Source organism: Wasmannia auropunctata, unplaced genomic scaffold (genome assembly GCF_000956235.1).
Source record: "Wasmannia auropunctata unplaced genomic scaffold, wasmannia.A_1.0 LD336083.1, whole genome shotgun sequence".
Taxonomy (NCBI): Eukaryota; Metazoa; Arthropoda; class Insecta; order Hymenoptera; family Formicidae; genus Wasmannia; species Wasmannia auropunctata.
Genome location: NW_012026807.1, coordinates 1704735 through 1721366, shown reverse-complemented (window position 1 = coordinate 1721366; position 16632 = coordinate 1704735). Strand labels below are relative to the sequence as shown.

General features: G+C 43.2%; 4 protein-coding genes across 7 annotated transcripts; 3 read left to right on the top strand and 1 right to left on the bottom strand.

The window, feature by feature from the left end:
* The first annotated feature begins 415 nt into the window (after positions 1–415).
* LOC105448657 (E3 ubiquitin-protein ligase znrf1) lies at positions 416–5780 on the top strand. Its single transcript, XM_011687357.1, has 4 exons — positions 416–797; positions 2052–2147; positions 2417–2522; positions 2847–5780. Exons 1-4 carry the CDS (start codon positions 416–418, stop codon positions 2902–2904), a joined length of 642 nt encoding a protein of 213 aa, XP_011685659.1. The 3' UTR covers positions 2905–5780.
* Positions 5781–7650: 1870 nt separating this feature from the next.
* On the top strand, positions 7651–10142 carry LOC105448655 (diphosphoinositol polyphosphate phosphohydrolase 1). 2 transcript variants are annotated; one of them, XM_011687355.1, is made up of 3 exons: positions 7651–8208; positions 8462–8632; positions 8877–10142. In XM_011687355.1, exons 1-3 carry the CDS (start codon positions 8044–8046, stop codon positions 9174–9176), a joined length of 636 nt encoding a protein of 211 aa, XP_011685657.1. In that variant the 5' UTR covers positions 7651–8043; the 3' UTR covers positions 9177–10142. The 2 variants fall into 2 exon arrangements, with proteins under 2 accessions (XP_011685657.1, XP_011685658.1); XM_011687356.1 differs by having other exon boundaries at positions 7653–8208; positions 8462–8617.
* Positions 10143–10429: 287 nt separating this feature from the next.
* On the top strand, positions 10430–13716 carry LOC105448653 (glutamate-rich WD repeat-containing protein 1). 3 transcript variants are annotated; one of them, XM_011687353.1, is made up of 4 exons: positions 10430–10567; positions 11341–11830; positions 11923–12324; positions 13124–13716. In XM_011687353.1, the coding sequence occupies exons 2-4, from the start codon at positions 11352–11354 to the stop codon at positions 13611–13613; spliced, it is 1371 nt and encodes a 456-aa protein (XP_011685655.1). In that variant the 5' UTR covers positions 10430–10567; positions 11341–11351; the 3' UTR covers positions 13614–13716. The 3 variants fall into 3 exon arrangements, with proteins under 3 accessions (XP_011685655.1, XP_011685653.1, XP_011685654.1); XM_011687351.1 differs by having other exon boundaries at positions 11301–11830; XM_011687352.1 differs by lacking the exon at positions 10430–10567 and adding an exon at positions 10638–10836 and having other exon boundaries at positions 13124–13692.
* LOC105448654 (mismatch repair endonuclease PMS2) lies at positions 13651–16471 on the bottom strand. Its single transcript, XM_011687354.1, has 5 exons — positions 16283–16471; positions 16015–16174; positions 14681–15888; positions 14341–14590; positions 13651–14183 (listed from the first exon to the last, which is right to left on the bottom strand). The coding sequence occupies exons 1-5, from the start codon at positions 16367–16369 to the stop codon at positions 13858–13860; spliced, it is 2031 nt and encodes a 676-aa protein (XP_011685656.1). The 5' UTR covers positions 16370–16471; the 3' UTR covers positions 13651–13857.
* Positions 16472–16632: the final 161 nt, after the last annotated feature.

The following is a 16632-nucleotide window of genomic DNA, read 5'->3' as shown; positions in this document are numbered from 1 at the left end:
CCGACGCCGACGCCGACGCCGCGCCGTCGTGAGGAGCGCGAGGGGGAGGAAGAACGAGGAGGTCGTGACGACGAGGGCGAGAGGACGGAAGGCGAGACGGAGGCGCGCGAGGACCGCTTGGGGATTGTTGCCAGTGTATGTGTGTGTGTGCGCGCGTACCACTGCCAGGAGGACCTGAGAAGGTACCCGGGGGAGGCGTTGTCGCGGTTGCCCCCTTTTCCACCCTATTCCACCCCGGTCGGCCGCGCGTGACCGGGTGACGGGGCCGAGAGTCCTTCCGATCGCCGGGGGCGGCGGACAGTCGTAGGGAGAGAGACGAGTGGACGAGCGGGCGGAACGGGCGGGACGGACACGTGGTTCGGACGACCTTTTTTTTTTCAACCCCCCAAATTCATCTCGTCATCACAGCCGGGGGATGGGAGCCAAGGCGAGCACCGTGGCACAATCCGCTGGTGGCAACGGTCAGTCGTCCACTGGGGCCAACGAGACCGCGATGCAGGGCTTCTCCATGCTCCGCTCCCTGCCCGGCGGCGTGGGCATGCTGCACCATCAGCACCAGCAGTCGCAGAATCAGTCGCAGAACTCGCGCATGTCCGGGGACAGCAGGCAGCGTGCACGCTCGCTCAGCTCCGTGCCGGATCTCTCCTCCGCCGAGCAGGCCAGCCTCTCCACCTCGGTCGGGGTCGGGGTCGGCCAGGCCCTCGGCCTGCCGCAGCTCGACTCCGACGACACGGACGAGGAGAGCGGTCGCGTCTACGCCGCTCACAGCTTGCCTTCGCACATTTGGTCCCTCAACGGTAAGCTCCCCCCTTCCCCCTCCCCTTCCCCTGTGTCTGCGTGCGTGTTTATTTATTTCCAGAGCCTGGATCCTCCCCCCCTCCCGCGCCTGAAAAAACTCCGCTCGCTTCGACGGATCGTCCGTAAACAGTCCGTAAAGCTTTGTAATTTTAAACATCATGCGTTACACGTAGCGTATCGTCGTCGATCCGCTACGCTAAATCTCGCACCTTATCGCGGCGCTGAAAGTCAACAAATCATCGTCATTGCATCGTCACACGTGTGTGAATCATTGATCAGTTCCGCTACGGTTCTGTTCGTCGGGGCGCGCGAAGGAGCGCTTAGGGGCGAAACGGCATCGCCGAGGAAAGGAGCGATCGGGGTCCCATTCGCGACTATAAGTCCCAGCCGTCAGTTATTCGTCGCGCGTCCGCCGATCCCTGTCCGTGCAGCATTTCGCGCGCGACAGGATATTTTTTTTATTTATTTATTTTTTATTCAGACGCGTGCCGTCACGCAACGCGTCTCGAGGTGGTCTCTCGCTCGCGCGCGGGGGCATTAATCGCGAGCACTAGCGGTCTCTAACCTAATTGCCGAGAGGAGCGCCGCAAAAAAGCGAGGTTAGGTCGCGCAACCGCGCAGCGAGCACAGGAGCGAGCGAGCGAGAGAGCCCCGCGCCGCGCGGACGGACGGTGTGGGGCTCGCTCGGTGCTGCGCGACGATGATTCGCGGGTGGGACAGGGGGCGTTTGTTTTGACGCGTGTTGCCGGGGTGGTTGGCCCGGTAACCGCGTACCACAATCGATGATGGCCCGAGGACACACGCATCAGCGGGACCTGGGGAGAAAAAAATTTTCGGCGTCGGCTGTGAAAAGTTAAAAGTCCGGTGGCGAAACCGCGCGGCCCCGGGGAGAGAGCGAGAGGAGTTGGAGGCGGAGGAGGAGGAGGGCGTGTCGCGGCTCGCCGGCGAGGATCACCCGCGACGGCGGTCAAAGGGCGGGAGAGAGGATGAGGCTCGGGAGAGGATCGCCGCGCGGGTTCGCGGCCCACGGCTGAGGTTATGTCGGGTCTATTATGGGAATTATAGTGAGCTCGTGCCTGAACGAGCACGAGGCCGAGGCTGTGGTGCCGGTGGACCGGGTCAGACGGGTCTTTTACGGTAAAGGCGTCCTTCCGATTTGCAGCCCTCACATTTCCCTTTCGTCGCCCTCTCCTCCCGCTGTGCTCGCTTGCCCTCGCTTTCTGACGCACTCTCTCTCTGCCTTTGTGTTCAAGGTCTAAAGTGTCCCGTATGCTCCAAGTTCATTCTGCCGGACGATATCGAGTGTCACCTGGTCATGTGCCTGACCAAGCCACGGCTCAGTTACAATGGTGAGTGGGTGACGATTTTTCGATCGATGACGAGTATTTGTGTCTGTCTCGATGAGCGATAGATACCCAGACAGCACCATGTCTCAAGATCAAAGACGTCCTATGTCCCGATTTTGGAGATGCGTGCTGTCTAATGTCATTTCTCTACATGTTCAATGTTCACCAGTCGGCGAACTCGTTTTTACTTTCGCGAAGCGATGCTCGTCTGATTTAATTAGGATGATAATTAAATATCAGGATGTTAACGCCCTTGCTTATTTCCATGGCAGAGGATGTGCTTACGGATGGAAAAGGCGAATGTGTCATTTGCTTGGAGGAATTACAATCTGGAGATCTTATAGCCCGCTTGCCCTGTCTCTGTATATATCATAAAAAGTATGTACGACAATGCAATCTTATTGTTATTTTTTTTTTAACATAGGCAACAAAAGATGTGCTGTTAATGAAGAAATTTGATTATCTCAAAAAAATTGACTAAAGGAAAATAAGATGTTATAATGCTATAAATTTATTATGAAAATATTAGTATATCATTTAATATCGAAATTTTTTAATATTAAAATAATTAATAGATAAAGACTAGTATTAAAATAATTATTAATTATTTCGAGTTAACAAGTATATCGCCTTCAGTTACTTAAATTACGATGATAGGATTAGATAATATAAAGTTTCATGCTGTATCGATGCTTTTTCTAGCTGTATCGATAAGTGGTTTCAAGTGAATCGTAGCTGCCCTGAACATCCTGGAGATTGATTCGTACCTGCTGAAGTTGATGGAGTATAGTGGAACAAGTTGCTAGCCCAGAGGACATACACGTCGATGGGATTGAGGTGGCAGGAAATGGCAGAAAATTTAAAAAAAGCTAGTCAAGGTGGCTGCTAGTCCGCAATGGTGATTGGTGCGTGCGGTGAATTGTTCGACTGAACGAGACTCGCTCAATCAAATCGAACACACGGGAAAAACACTGATGTTTAATTCAATCCTCAATTCTACTATTGTTAAGCGGAGGACTTAAATAACAAACAGAAAAAAAATCGCCATAGGATTCAACGATACAATGCTATTACCTACACGTATCTATAATTAATCTATTATTGCTCTATCGCTTAATATCAATTGTATCATATTTATAAATTTTACTTAGTTTTACCTCTTGAACTCGAGATTTAGCGCTTAAGCAAGACAATCTTTATTATTATCAAATCATGTTTTTCTTTCGGTTTTTTTTCTTATTCTTTTTATGGTTCTTTTTTTTCTTTCTGGAAAAGGGGGACAGGACGAATCTTAGTCAAGGAGACCTGCATAGGAGCAGGTGAGCTCTACCTTAGATAAGTTAGTTGTATACTTTTATTGATTTTTAGTATTGAGACGATATATCGTAAAAAATTTTCCGTTGTCTGTTGGGGAATGAGTGCTAGAAAGGATATTTTTGATACTTTCATAAAAGGGAGGGCCAGAATGTATAAGAGTTTCGAGCGCTGGAGATGACGACGTAACACTGTTGATGCTGTAGTAACAATAAAGGTTCTGATTTTAACCTTCCTTACTGAGATTCATACTAATGTGATAAATCTCTTTTGTTGTTATTAGAGAGAATTGAGACACGCTCCGTGTTACCGAGATGTGTACAGTCTATTGTCGATTACTGAGGATTTACCTACTGTATAATTAATCTCTTTTGTATATGGATAAGGATTGACATAACCCAGCAGAAGTAGTTTTTGTAATACGAACAATCAAAGTCTCTCATTGTTCCGGTGATGTATGGAAAACCGTGTATGTTCGGCTCGGACTTGTCTGTTGCGTGCGGTTTAAGGATACAAACTGGCGAAAGCAATGAGACGAATATACGAGGTGGGGGAGAGTGAGGGAAGGAACGGAGGAGCGAAGGGCAGTGTGCGATGCAAAAAAAAACCGAGAGGAACTAGAAATAAATTATATTAACAAAATCGACGCGTAAACATAAATAAAGTATGTACATATACATGTGTATATATATATGCATACTCTCTCGCACACTTTCTCTCGACGGATATCTAGATATCTAAAAAGCTGAACAAGACTTTTTTCACTGATAAGCGAGAAGAATTTTCGCGAGCCACAAGAGAGTCGCTCGTTGGACTGCAAGCGGTCTTTAAAACTAAAAAAAAATTAATTTAAACCTTAAAAAAAAGATATTTATTGGTAAAGATATCGAAATTATTAAATTAAATAAGCACGTAAATCGAAAGAAAAGCAGTATCTGTATTCAAGAGAAAGTGCGCGATGCCTAAAACATCCTGTATGTATATGTATACACACCTTTTTTAAGCTATATGAGAGGTAAGTGGCCGTAGAGACAAGCTCGATTTCGTAAAGAAATAAAAAAAAACTAAAGAAAAAAGAGTAAGAGAGAGAGAAAGAGGATGCAAAGGTAACTCGAGACGAAGATTGGTAACAGCGATGAAAAGCGTTGCGGGGAGGTTTCTCTTTGTATTTCGTTTACTGATCGAGGACGGGGAGATTGTGTCTCGCGGCTGGTCGTTTATCGATTTTACGATATGTGTAAGGCTCGTTGTATGCGACGATTTATACGGAGACGGAATGCGGGGAAGAAAGCGGAAGAAGGGTAATTGCGCGCCGTGTGTGAGGGAAGGTACGCAAATAGATCGCGTGCATCCCACAGCGGCGACGGCGGCGGCGAACGACGAAAACGTCGGGGAGCACGTGCGGATGCGTGCGTGTGTCGCGACACACATGCAACGCACGTGCTCACCTCGCTCTCGATCTCGGTAGCGGTATTCCGTACTGTGAATCTGTTCATATCTTAGTTGTACTTCCTTACACGTGCTGTATTAAAATTATATAAATAGAAGGAAACGGGCATTGTATTCGAAGGCGCGGTAGCAAGGCGTGCAGGAACTGCAACTAAAATAATAAACAGACTCAATGATACTCGTTTTTTAATTAGTCGAGAAAGAAATGCACGAAATAATGCAAATTATTTTTTCTTGATGAACGTTAATTCGCATGTCCATGCCTTTTATTTTCCGATTATAGAGAGTGTCCTTGAATCATCGCATGGTTCAGCGTTCAATATTAATTGGCAAGCTTTAAATTAAAGTTCTGCTAAGACTTTAATATTTTGTTTTTTTTTCTCTCTCCAAACTAGAAACGCGAATTTAATTTTTAATTTTTATTTAAATTTTTAATTATTCGACAACTGTGTAACATTTTTAACGGTATAAATTAACTCTACGTTATTTAAAGAATTTAAAAGGAAGAGACGCCTGGGGTTCTGGAGACATTTTATGCGATCCCTCGTCATCTTGTCTCCGTTAATTCATTACGGAAAATTAGAAAGATATGCTCTTTGTTGATTTTACGTTTAAGAGATACTTTTTAATTAAAGAGAAACATACGGTATACGGAATTCCTCTACCTGCGGGGCTGTAGATCTACCATCAAACGAAACGTGAGAGCCCGAGAAAGATCAGTGCGTCTAATCTAGCTCCGTAGAATAAAGAGATCGCGAATGGAAGGCGATGGAAGCCTAAAACTCGCAAGATTGTAACTGTGGACACACACAGGTTGTAATGAACCATTTGTATGTATGACACTATTGACTTAAATATATAGTTTATAAGCTACGTTCGATTTACGAAATGTCTAATTTTACAAACTGCTTTCTTTTTTCATGTGCCTCGAGCAGGAGCGCGGTGAATCGTGCGATCACGGGTAATTACGGGTAAATGTTCCGAATGATTATTGTACAAATTATTGTACAATAAGTTCACAAGTTGATTCTTTGACTAGCCTGATTTTGCTTTATTGAAAGTTAAGTCGAACAATATTTATATTCAAATATCAGATCGAAATTATTTTATTATTGACACAAAACTCTGTTTACGCAAAATTCATGTGTCATTTGTAGAATTAAGATTTACTGGTTAAACACCTTCTATTCGTGAGTATAATTCGAAGATAAATTCTTGAAAAATTCTTTTAAGATGATAAGTAAAGCTCCGTCATTTTTATTTGAATTTATATTAATTTGATCTGAAAGAGCTGTTGCACATTATTCACTATATAAGTATGTATACTATTTATGTCATGAATGATACTGTCATATGTCATACGTATATTTGATGAATCATATTGTAGAAAATTTACTTTTCTTATTTGTCAGGAGACTCTATTCTGTTGTGGGACTTTCAACTTTGTTCTTACAAATGACTCAGAAAGACTTCAGGTCATCAATCATGTGACTTTTTCTTTATGGCAGAAACGTGAAAGTGAAAACATCGACGACACACTATTAAAGATATCTTCAATAGTATCTCATCGGTGTTTTCACTTTTCACATTTCTGTTCTGAAGAAAAAGTTTATGATCGATACTCAGGTAGTATGGAACACGTTTCCTGAAACATCTGTGTATTCACTACATAAATATATATAGTTTATAACATATTTATGTAGTGAAAATACCGTTATATATTATCGTATATATTTGACGAATCATTTTGTAAAAAATTTAATTTTTTTATCTGTCAGGAAACTCCATTTTATTACGGGACTACTTTTAATTTGTTTTTGCGAATGCTTGAGAAAAACCTCAAGTGGCACACACAGTCTCTTATTGAAATTTCTGGAAATATCTGTGCGCTGTCTCGAGCCAACATTTAGTTTATTCTGTATTTCATAATATCACATATAATTTAATGAATCGTCTTATGGAATACTTTTATCTATAATGATTATTTCTTATCTGCTCTTAGGAAATTCGCTCTTAGGAAATTTCCCAACTTCATTTATAATTCAAAGATAAAACGTGTAATCTTCTACAATGTGTAATATATGTTGCCTAAAGGCAATATATGTATAATTTATAGGCAGTACAATTTTAATTTGGAATATTTTTCCACTATTTCTTCAAGTATCATATATTAGACACGTGTATGATGTCAGAATAGATAGTTTAACATGATTATCGAGACATCAAGTTGATATTAATAATTAATCCGTCAATACTCTTGAAATTTGAGAATAAAATTACAAGCATATCTGAATAATAAATCTGATTAAGAGCATATCTGAATAATAATCTGAATAAGAAATTCTAATTAATTTTTAATTAAATTTTAATGGACCTAATTAGAGATAAATATAGTACAAAATGCAGACTAATTTGCACATGGAACGCTAAATATACATGAATTTAGAAAGAAAATCAAATAACTTTTACAGAGCAATTAAAATTTAAATTGGCACGATTGATTATCATTTAGAAAGATTCTGATGTATACAAATCTAACCGCTTCAATTGCATTTCCACATTTTTATTTTCTCCTTTACTTGCCATTGTCTCGTGATTATTTAAATTCGTTAAAAAACAAACAAAATTTTTCATTGGACGTCGCGCGTCGAAGACACGAAGAGTCTGCCGCCACGCGATGGAGCCACAAAAATACGCGTAGAGATCGAACGGAATTGATTGGCTGCGACTCGGAGCAGCGGGACGGCGGAGGGAGGTCGCGCACGGCGGGGTCGTGGTTGGTCGGTGCGGTAGCGCCTCGGGTTGCCTTGGAGGTTATAGCGAGCGTCTGGCTCCAGAACCGTGTGTTTCTGTTCGTGGGCTTACCGCGCGGGCGACACAGATCGGTGACGGCAGACGCGTTTCGTCGTTGCGAGCGGAAGGAACGCGCATCGGGCAGCTCTCGACACACACACACGCAAACGGGTGGCGGCGCATCTGACCGCTAACCACCGTGCACACACACGTGAATTTCGGGCCGCACACGCCTTTTTACGTACGGCAAAGTGGACTCGATGTCGATAATATGTCGGCTACGAGCAACGTTAGGACGACACGGATGCACAGGCTGGCCAGTCGGGCCGTTTGACGATTATTTATGAATCCACGGAAAGATCTGAGGAGAGGGTATCCACGGTACAACAACAACAACAACAACAGCGACATGGTGAAGGAGAAGGCGAATTCGATCCGCATCTACGACTCGGAGGGCTACCGACGCAGGGCCGCCTGTATCTGCGTCAAGAGCGATCTCGAGGACGAGGTAAGCCGAGCCTAAGCAGATGGCAGCCACCTGTAAATCCTCGCCGGCACGCGACTCGTCGCCGCGTACCCTCGTCTCGCGAGCCGGCTAGTTTCTCTTACTCCCCCCTCTCTGTCTCCCCGTCTGAAAGTCGATCTCTGACCCGATCGTCAATCGACCTGGACTCGTCTCTCGTCGAGGTCGAGCTTTCTCGCACGTGGTCTCGCTCTCTCTCTCTCTCGCTCTCTCACGTGTACTTGTACAACTTCTGCAGGTACTGCTAGTTACATCCAGTCGAAGACCCGACAGTTGGATAGTACCAGGCGGCGGCGTCGAACCCGAGGAGGAACCATCGGTCACGGCTCTCCGCGAGGTCCGGGAGGAGGCTGGCGTTCTAGGACAGTTGGGCCGTTGCCTCGGCACATTTGAGGTTATAACTCGTGATGTATGCCATGTACAGATATTATTCAACCTCGATGTCGCGTGCTGTTCTTTCTGTTTACTTTTTTTCCTTTTTTTTTTTTATTAACGTGCCGCGTTTTGTACGTAATTAAATCGTTACCTCTCAGTCGCGTTCGTTTGTTGTTCGATTTCGAGAGACCGTGAGACTCCCAAGCGAGATAACAGCGGCTCCCATTGAGGTATAGGTCCATTCCATTTCACCGTGTGGGCTCTTCTCCCTTTTACAGAACACGGAGCACAAACACCGAACGGAAGTGTGGGTTATGCGAGTGACCGAGGAGCTGCCAGAATGGGAGGACTCGCGCGCTATCGGCCGGAAGCGAAAGTGGTTCACCATACCGGAGGCCCTGCTGCAGCTTGGTCAACACAAGCCCGTCCAGCGCTCCTACCTGCACAGCCTCCACAATACCAATCCACGGCACAATCCCACCTCTCAGCTGTCCAATCATTCGCACTCCACGATGGCGTCTATCGAGCTAATGAATAACTCTAGTAACAACACCACCCATTTGAGCGAGCACAGCTAATATATCGTCGCGCGGAATCACGAAAAGCCAACGTTTTTAATCCAGAATTCGATTCCCCCCCTCCCGCGCCACTCGGGTTGTCTCTCCGAGCAAAAATTCGCCGTTACTTCTCCCCCCCTTCTCCCCCTAAGGGACCTCCACTACTGCAACTACTGTTGTGTTTTATATATATAAATTGATATTATCTATGTGCTTATATCTCTTATGATTATTATCCTTAGGTTAATTACTACGATTATTATTACGTTTAGTCTTAGATTGTTGATGAATCGTTTCGCGAAGGTGCACCCCCCTTCCTTTTTCTTATGTACATGTAATCGAATTCTCATTTTTCCGATATGACTTTTTATCGAACGCGCGAGTGATTAAGCCAATATTGTTTTATTTTATTGTCATTATTATTTAGTGTTTGTGCCTAATATACGTAGGATGCCATACACGTGATCCTTTTCCACGTATCGCATATCCCGGCTCTGTACAGCTGCGCGAAACAACTTTTTCTACATTTTGTCGAGGCGAAGGAAAAGTTGCGTTGTACTTGTTAATATACGGACGATAAATTGTGTACTTTGTATATTAACTTCTTGAATAAATTTTGTAATAATTTCTGCGAATTATATACAAAGAAAATGCGCGCACAGCTGCCGCTCTTTATACCCTCCGTCTGTGGTAAAGAAGATAAATTACTATTATATCGAATTTCTTTCGCAAACAACGTAACGTCGATTCATTAATATTTCGTTACTGCAGCTTGAGTTTCTCGAACAATGTACGACTTTAGATATCTCTAATTTTCTGTATTATTTATTTTTTTTTTTTTGCGATACTTTGTGATGACAAATATAGTTTGTATTGCATAGATTCTCGAGATTTCTATGGAAGGAAAGGATTTGAAGGAGAAAGCGAACAACTTTTTGTAGCGGACTCAAATATGAGACATTAAAAATTTTTACTATTTAAAAATAATTATATATTTTTATTCAATTCTCTTTATATGTATCCTTATGTGTTAGATTTTATGCTTGCCTCTACATTCTTCCTTCTGAAGCTTGAATATACATCTATATCTTTTCAAACAAAAGCTTTGAAAAAACTAATTTAGACAAATATAATCATCTTTTTTTAGCTGTATATTTTTTCTTTTTTAATTTCTTTTCAAAGTAAACAAAAATCAAGTGCCAATTAAAAGTGTATGTAAACACACACACACACACACACACACACATGACGAGTTCTTGAGCATGCGCAGATGGCGAAAAGACCCACATGGCTGTTGCTTGTATGTAATGCGGATAGAGCGGGATAAAGCCAATTTATTTATTTAATCTTATATTTAAAAAAGGAAAATAATTGTAAATATATTAAGGAATTAACCGTTAAGGTTTCTTTAGGTAAGTACAAGTTTATCTGAAAATATGTTTAGTTAATATAGCTTATCTGTAATATTTTGATCAGCAATCTCTGAGGTTAGGATACATCACAAGATACATTGAAATTTCAATAAAATATAAAGAAAAATATGTTAAATTTTGGCTGTTTTTTTGATCAACATAAAGTTCTGGGACGTACAAATTATATATCATATAAAGGATTACTTTAAGCGGAATCGGGTAGTGTATCACTTACCTTGATAAAAAAACGAGAGAAATCATGATTAAAGGTAATAAAAATCTAATGCTATCACATTGCTACACGGTCCTTTAATTTAACCCTTGATACCTTGATGTCTTACCTAACAACATTTTCAGCAATAAATGCGATAACATTATTGTTTTCGATTACGATTTCTCCCAGGTTTCCAATGTTTCCCCAAGATAAAATCTAATGCTATCACATTGCTATACGGTCCTTTAATTTAATTCTTGATGCCTTGATGTCTTACCTAATAACATTTTCAGCAATAAACGCGATAACATTATTGTTTTCGATTACGATTTCTCCCAGGTTTCCAATGTTTCCCCGAGATAAGCAGTATGCCACTTCCCTTACAAATGAAGTAGCATTTCAATATGATACGTAATTTGTACGTCTTGAAATTTCTTCATATTGGCCGGAAAACAGTCAAAACTTAATATCTTTTTTTTTTAATGTGTTATTAAAGAACTATAAAATTCGTTATTGCAGTCACCGTTGCGTTTATCTAACATGCCTGTCCACTTTAAAGAGCCCAAGGAAATGAAGGAGGAACCGATGGAGGATGTCACGAACGAGGACGAGAGTAGCGGGAGCAGCGACGAGTCCATGGATGGCGAAAACGCGAATGAAGGTCAAGAGGAAGCCCAAGTGTACCTTCCGGGACAGGCTCTGCAGAAGGACGAGGAGCTCGCTGTGGACAAGTCGGCGTACAGATTGCTGCATCACGCGCAATCTGGAGCACCGTGCCTCAGCTTCGACGTGATACCGGACGATCTGGGTAACGCCAGGGAGAGTTATCCCTTAAGCATGTACATAGTCGCTGGGACGCAAGCCGCCAGGACGCACGTTAACAATCTCCTCGTCATGAAGATGTCCAATTTGCACGGTATTAAGCAGCGCTCCGATGACTCGGAGAGCGAATCGAGCGATTCGGAAGACGAGGACGACGAGAACGGCGAGGTTAAGCCGATTATGAACGTCGCTCCTATAAAACACCAAGGATGTATTAATAGAGTGAGGTAAGGAAATATTCCGGAAAGGTCCGTCATTGACAATTGACGGCTGTGGAATATATATTTTTTGCTGAAGTTCCCATTTGTAATGTTCACAGATGTACGAAAATTGGCGAAGCAATCCTGGCTGCCAGTTGGAGCGAGCTGGGGCGCGTAAATATCTGGAACCTGCAGGAACAGTTGAGCGCAGTCGAAAATCCCGGCTTGCTGGCCGCATATCGTAACAAGTGCGATAAAGCGAGTGCGGCGATTAAGCCGTTGTACGCGTTCAAGGGCCATCTGTCCGAAGGATTCGGCCTCGATTGGAGCCGCACGGAGCCGGGCACTCTGGCGTCCGGTGACTGCAAGGGTAACATTCACATATGGCGAGTCGACAACAGCGGCGCGTCCTGGCACGTGGACCAACGGCCATACAATTCGCACGCCCCGCACAGCGTGGAGGATCTGCAGTGGTCGCCGAATGAGAAGAACGTCCTCGCATCGTGTTCCGTCGACAAAAGGTTCGTATTTGTTACAAAATATTTATTACTCATTCGGGATTGCCACAGAAAATGAATTTTGAAATTCCCTGACTTTTCCATGATTTCCACACGACAGTGGAAAATTTGCCATGATCGGTATCGAATGTATAATCTAAATTTTAATGTTTAGAAGATACGTATTACAAGAAAGGTAACTTATATTATTAGAATATAATAAATTTAGAAGTTAAATAACATAATATAATCCCAAATGCAAATTCAGGCCAACAAATTATTAATATCACTTTGACATTGTTATGCATTAAACTACAGAAAAAATTTCTTTGGTATAACTGAATTTTCCTTTGCTTGGGGACCAGACAAAAAGTCAATGGTAAAAGCAGAAAGATTCCTATAGACATTTCTTTAATATTGCTAAACATTCAGAATATTTTCGATTGCAATAACAGAGAGAAGTCTCGAACGAAATTGTAATTTTCGAAAATTTTTCTTATTTTCGTATAAAATCATTTCATTCTATATTTCATTTTCATTCTATATTGTCTACTGTTATTGTCTGTTGTTTAATTCTGGAAAAAGATTTTCAAATCAGAAAAAGCAATAATACAAAAACATTGTGCAAAAATTATGGAATTTCGTCGATAAAACAATAATGATCCCTTTAAGGAAATTGTGAGCAAACTTCAAAATTCCAGGCTCTTTTATATCTTTCTCTGACTTTTCCCGGTTTTCCAGGTCTGTGGCAACCCTGTCATTACTGAATTGAATTGAGAATATTGCTGCCTCGCAAATTATTATAAAGATTAATATGTTCCAGCATAAAGATTTGGGACACGCGAGCAAGTCCACAGAACGCGTGCATGTTGACGGCGTCCGGCGCTCACACGGCTGACGTCAACGTTATCTCGTGGAACCCGAAGGAGAGTCAGTTTATAGTATCAGGCGGGGACGACGGGATGCTCTGCGTATGGGACATGCGACAGTTCGGACCTAACGGCGCAAGCCCGGTCGCCATTTTCAAGCAGCACACCGCGCCAGTCACCACCGTGGAGTGGCATCCCGCAGAAGCCACGGTGTTTGCCTCCGGCGGTGCTGACGATCAGATCGCTCAGTGGGATCTGTCGGTAGAGGCGGACGACACGGAGGAACCTCAGGACAGCGTGTTGGCCAAGTTACCGCCGCAGTTGCTGTTCATACATCAGGGTCAGTCGGATATCAAAGAGTTGCACTGGCACCCGCAATGCCCGGGAACTATGATATCGACCGCGCATTCGGGATTCAATATATTCCGTACGATTAGCGTGTAATAGGATATCATTCTCTAGGATACTGTAAAAGAATATATTTTAAGAGACCGTGAAGAAACAATATACTATGTAAAATATATCTACAAGATTTTCGTTTCTTAAATGAATTTTATTCTTATTTATGTAATTTTTTAATTTCGCGAACTGAGACTTTTTTTTAAAGACGTAAACGCGGATGAAGAATTATTTGCTTGTATTTGAACACAAATGTCTTCGTAAAATACGTTCGTGAAAACATCACAGATCACTTGTTTATTAATAATAAGGACAACAGGTGCCTTATGGTGGGCCTGCCGTGCGGACAATTCCACGGGTTCTGCATTTGCGCCATTTGCGTTAGCAGCCGCTGCATCTCACCGGTGTTTAACGCTGTGCCGATCATGATCGCGCTGCGACACGCTCTCGATGCCAACATTTGCCTGACACGACTCGGACGATATATACTCCTATCCCTGTTTTCATTGCCTGCTTCTCTGATGAGAAATACTAACTCCTCAATGTCCTCTTGACCGAACTGCCAGTGACCACTGACAGGCATTCCTATCAATTCTATTTTCTTGCCAGGCTCAGCTAAAAGTTGTAAAAAAAAAAAAATAGTTATAGGAAACATAATATAGAAAATTATAGAAAGCAGTAGTTTAATATTTCACATTTTACTAATATCCTTGGTTTAATCAATCAAGAGAATTGTGAATTGATAAAAATTCTGAGAACTGCATGTGCATACCTTGCTCATTGATATTAAAGGTAAATCCATTATCTTCGAACGTTTGCTGATGTTCTATGAGTATCGTTTCATTCAACGCGGAGAAATTCAGCGACTTTGGTGCAATAAGCTTCTGGGTTTTCAGCTTCGTTTCGTTACTGAGCTTCTCGAAGCGAAATTTTTCATCGGTGGCGTGTTGGTCGATGATAAACAGATCATCCTCCAAGCGAGCTATTATGAAACCAAGATTAAACTGACCTATTACCTCCATCTATAAAAGATTTCTAAGTTCAAAACATAAATGTATAATATTTCGATTTTGATATATAAAAAATTATATATATATTCTCACATTACCAACCTTGCCAAATGAATCTTTCGTCAATTCTCTCTGAAGCTCCTTTTCAGCCTCGCCTTGATTAGCTTCCATTTGTATTCTATATTTTACTCTTTTAGCTGTACTGGCAGGTGCTCTAGCGATATTTCTTTTTTCGTTCAATTTTTCTCTTATCGCTACTATACTTATCACCATTTCTACATCTACGGGCTTTTTCATTGATTTAATATTAGTCTGTATATCACGCTCCTTCACAGTACGTGATACCGAAGGCGATACCGAAGGCGATACTTGTAATCTTTTAGCCGGCGGATGCGCGCGATTAGGCGAGATTGTCCTTTTCAAGCCAAAATTCAACTCCGTTAAGGTCTTGACGGTAAAATTCCCTTGCAGTTTGTCCCATTTTGTTGTCAGGCTGAATTTCAGTGTCGCTAATACCAGGCGTTCTTGCGTAACGAATATCGTCCTCTTGTCGGGCGTGACATTAACGTCGGCGCACTGCCGGTCCAATTTGACATTGAAGAAGACAAACGGATACTGCTTACTGTTGTACTTGTGATACACGCTGTTGATCAGTTTGCCGACCTTCGTGAGGTCGCACGGCCGTCCGTTCACGTAAAAGAACTGCCGGTCGGGCGAGGAACGTCCGACGGTGTGGTCGCAAGTGCTCACGTAGCACTCCCAGTCGAAATCCACGGTAACGTCGCCGGGCAAATTGTGCTCCTGCAGCGTCGCCTCGTCCGGGGGTTGCAGCTCGAGTTTAACGATCCCGTCCAGAGACCTGTTGCCGAACACGGAGCTGACGTTGCTCAGCACGTCGCCGGTGCTCCTCGTGGCGACGACGAGACTCGGCGATTTGCCCGCCACCAGATTGGAGCACGTGATCTTGATGTTGGTGGAGACCAGGCAGTAGCTGTACAGGACCTGGATGGCGCGCGCGTACTCCCTCTTCAGATTCTTCTGAAACTCCCTCGCTCGCACGGGCAGACTCCTGAATATGTTCCTCACGTGCACCGTGGTGCCCCTCTCCCTGGCGCACGCCTCCCTCCTCGCGAGCACGCCGCCCCGATCGAACTCCAACTTGAAGCCGTGCTCGCCGGACGAGTGCCTGGTGACGACGCTCAGCTCGGACAGGGCGCACAACGAGCTCAACGCTTCGCCGCGGAAGCCGAATGTACTCACCTCGGTCAGGTCCGTGAATTCCCGAAGCTTCGAGGTGTGATGTTTCAAGCCTGATCGAAGGAAAGAGGAGCTACCGCATTACTGACTCCAAGTTAAATATGTATAATTTCCGTTGCTCGTAACTGAATTTTGTCGGATTTTTAATTACTCATAATTATTTTAATCTACGGGCCTACCTAAGCCTTCGAAGTCCCGTTCCAAAACGCCACTGCCGTTGTCACTGACGCTAACGCACGTTTTGCCATAATCGGTGAGCCTGACGTCGATCACTGTAGCTCCGCTGTCCAAACTGTTCTCCACCAACTCCTTGATTGCAATCGCAAGATCGAGCACTACCTGATAAAATATTCGTATAATATAGTATCTCACGGGTCTTTTTTTTATAAGAGAACATTACTTTACAACTAATTACACGCTTCTTATTAATCGCATACTTAACCTTACCTGGCCGGAGCAGATGTGATGGACCGTTTCCTTGTTTATAGCCTCTATCTTCTTCGATTTTTCAGTCGTTGCAACGGGTTCGTCCATCGTTCGGCTTGTCCGCACATGTGCTCGGCGTCACGAATATATCAGCACGACGAAAACGATGAAATTACTCGCAGCGTGCACGTCTCACCTTCGCACACCCGCCGGTAACCGGCGGATTGTGTCTGGTTATTGTGTTGTATTCATCGTCAGTTATGTTGGGTAAACTGATCACGCGTTTTAATGCAGATATAATGAAAGAAAATTTACTTTAAATAAATTTTTTAAATGGCACACGCAGTCATGAATATTTAATTAATATATTA

Coding starts and splice junctions, on each gene's coding strand:
- LOC105448657 (XM_011687357.1), top strand. CDS start 416: ATGGGAGCCAAGGCGAGCACCGTGGCACAATCCGCTGGTGGCAACGGT. Junction 798..2,051: donor GCACATTTGGTCCCTCAACG/GTAAGCTCCCCC, acceptor TTTGTGTTCAAG/GTCTAAAGTGTCCCGTATGC. Junction 2,148..2,416: donor GCCACGGCTCAGTTACAATG/GTGAGTGGGTGA, acceptor TTTCCATGGCAG/AGGATGTGCTTACGGATGGA.
- LOC105448655 (XM_011687355.1), top strand. CDS start 8,044: ATGAATCCACGGAAAGATCTGAGGAGAGGGTATCCACGGTACAACAAC. Junction 8,209..8,461: donor AGAGCGATCTCGAGGACGAG/GTAAGCCGAGCC, acceptor CAACTTCTGCAG/GTACTGCTAGTTACATCCAG. Junction 8,633..8,876: donor TTGAGGTTATAACTCGTGAT/GTATGCCATGTA, acceptor TCCCTTTTACAG/AACACGGAGCACAAACACCG.
- LOC105448653 (XM_011687351.1), top strand. CDS start 11,322: ATGCCTGTCCACTTTAAAGAGCCCAAGGAAATGAAGGAGGAACCGATG. Junction 11,831..11,922: donor GGATGTATTAATAGAGTGAG/GTAAGGAAATAT, acceptor TAATGTTCACAG/ATGTACGAAAATTGGCGAAG. Junction 12,325..13,123: donor TCGTGTTCCGTCGACAAAAG/GTTCGTATTTGT, acceptor AATATGTTCCAG/CATAAAGATTTGGGACACGC.
- LOC105448654 (XM_011687354.1), bottom strand. CDS start 16,369: ATGGACGAACCCGTTGCAACGACTGAAAAATCGAAGAAGATAGAGGCT. Junction 14,591..14,680: donor CGAAAGATTCATTTGGCAAG/GTTGGTAATGTG, acceptor AATCTTTTATAG/ATGGAGGTAATAGGTCAGTT. Junction 14,184..14,340: donor CTTTAATATCAATGAGCAAG/GTATGCACATGC, acceptor TACAACTTTTAG/CTGAGCCTGGCAAGAAAATA.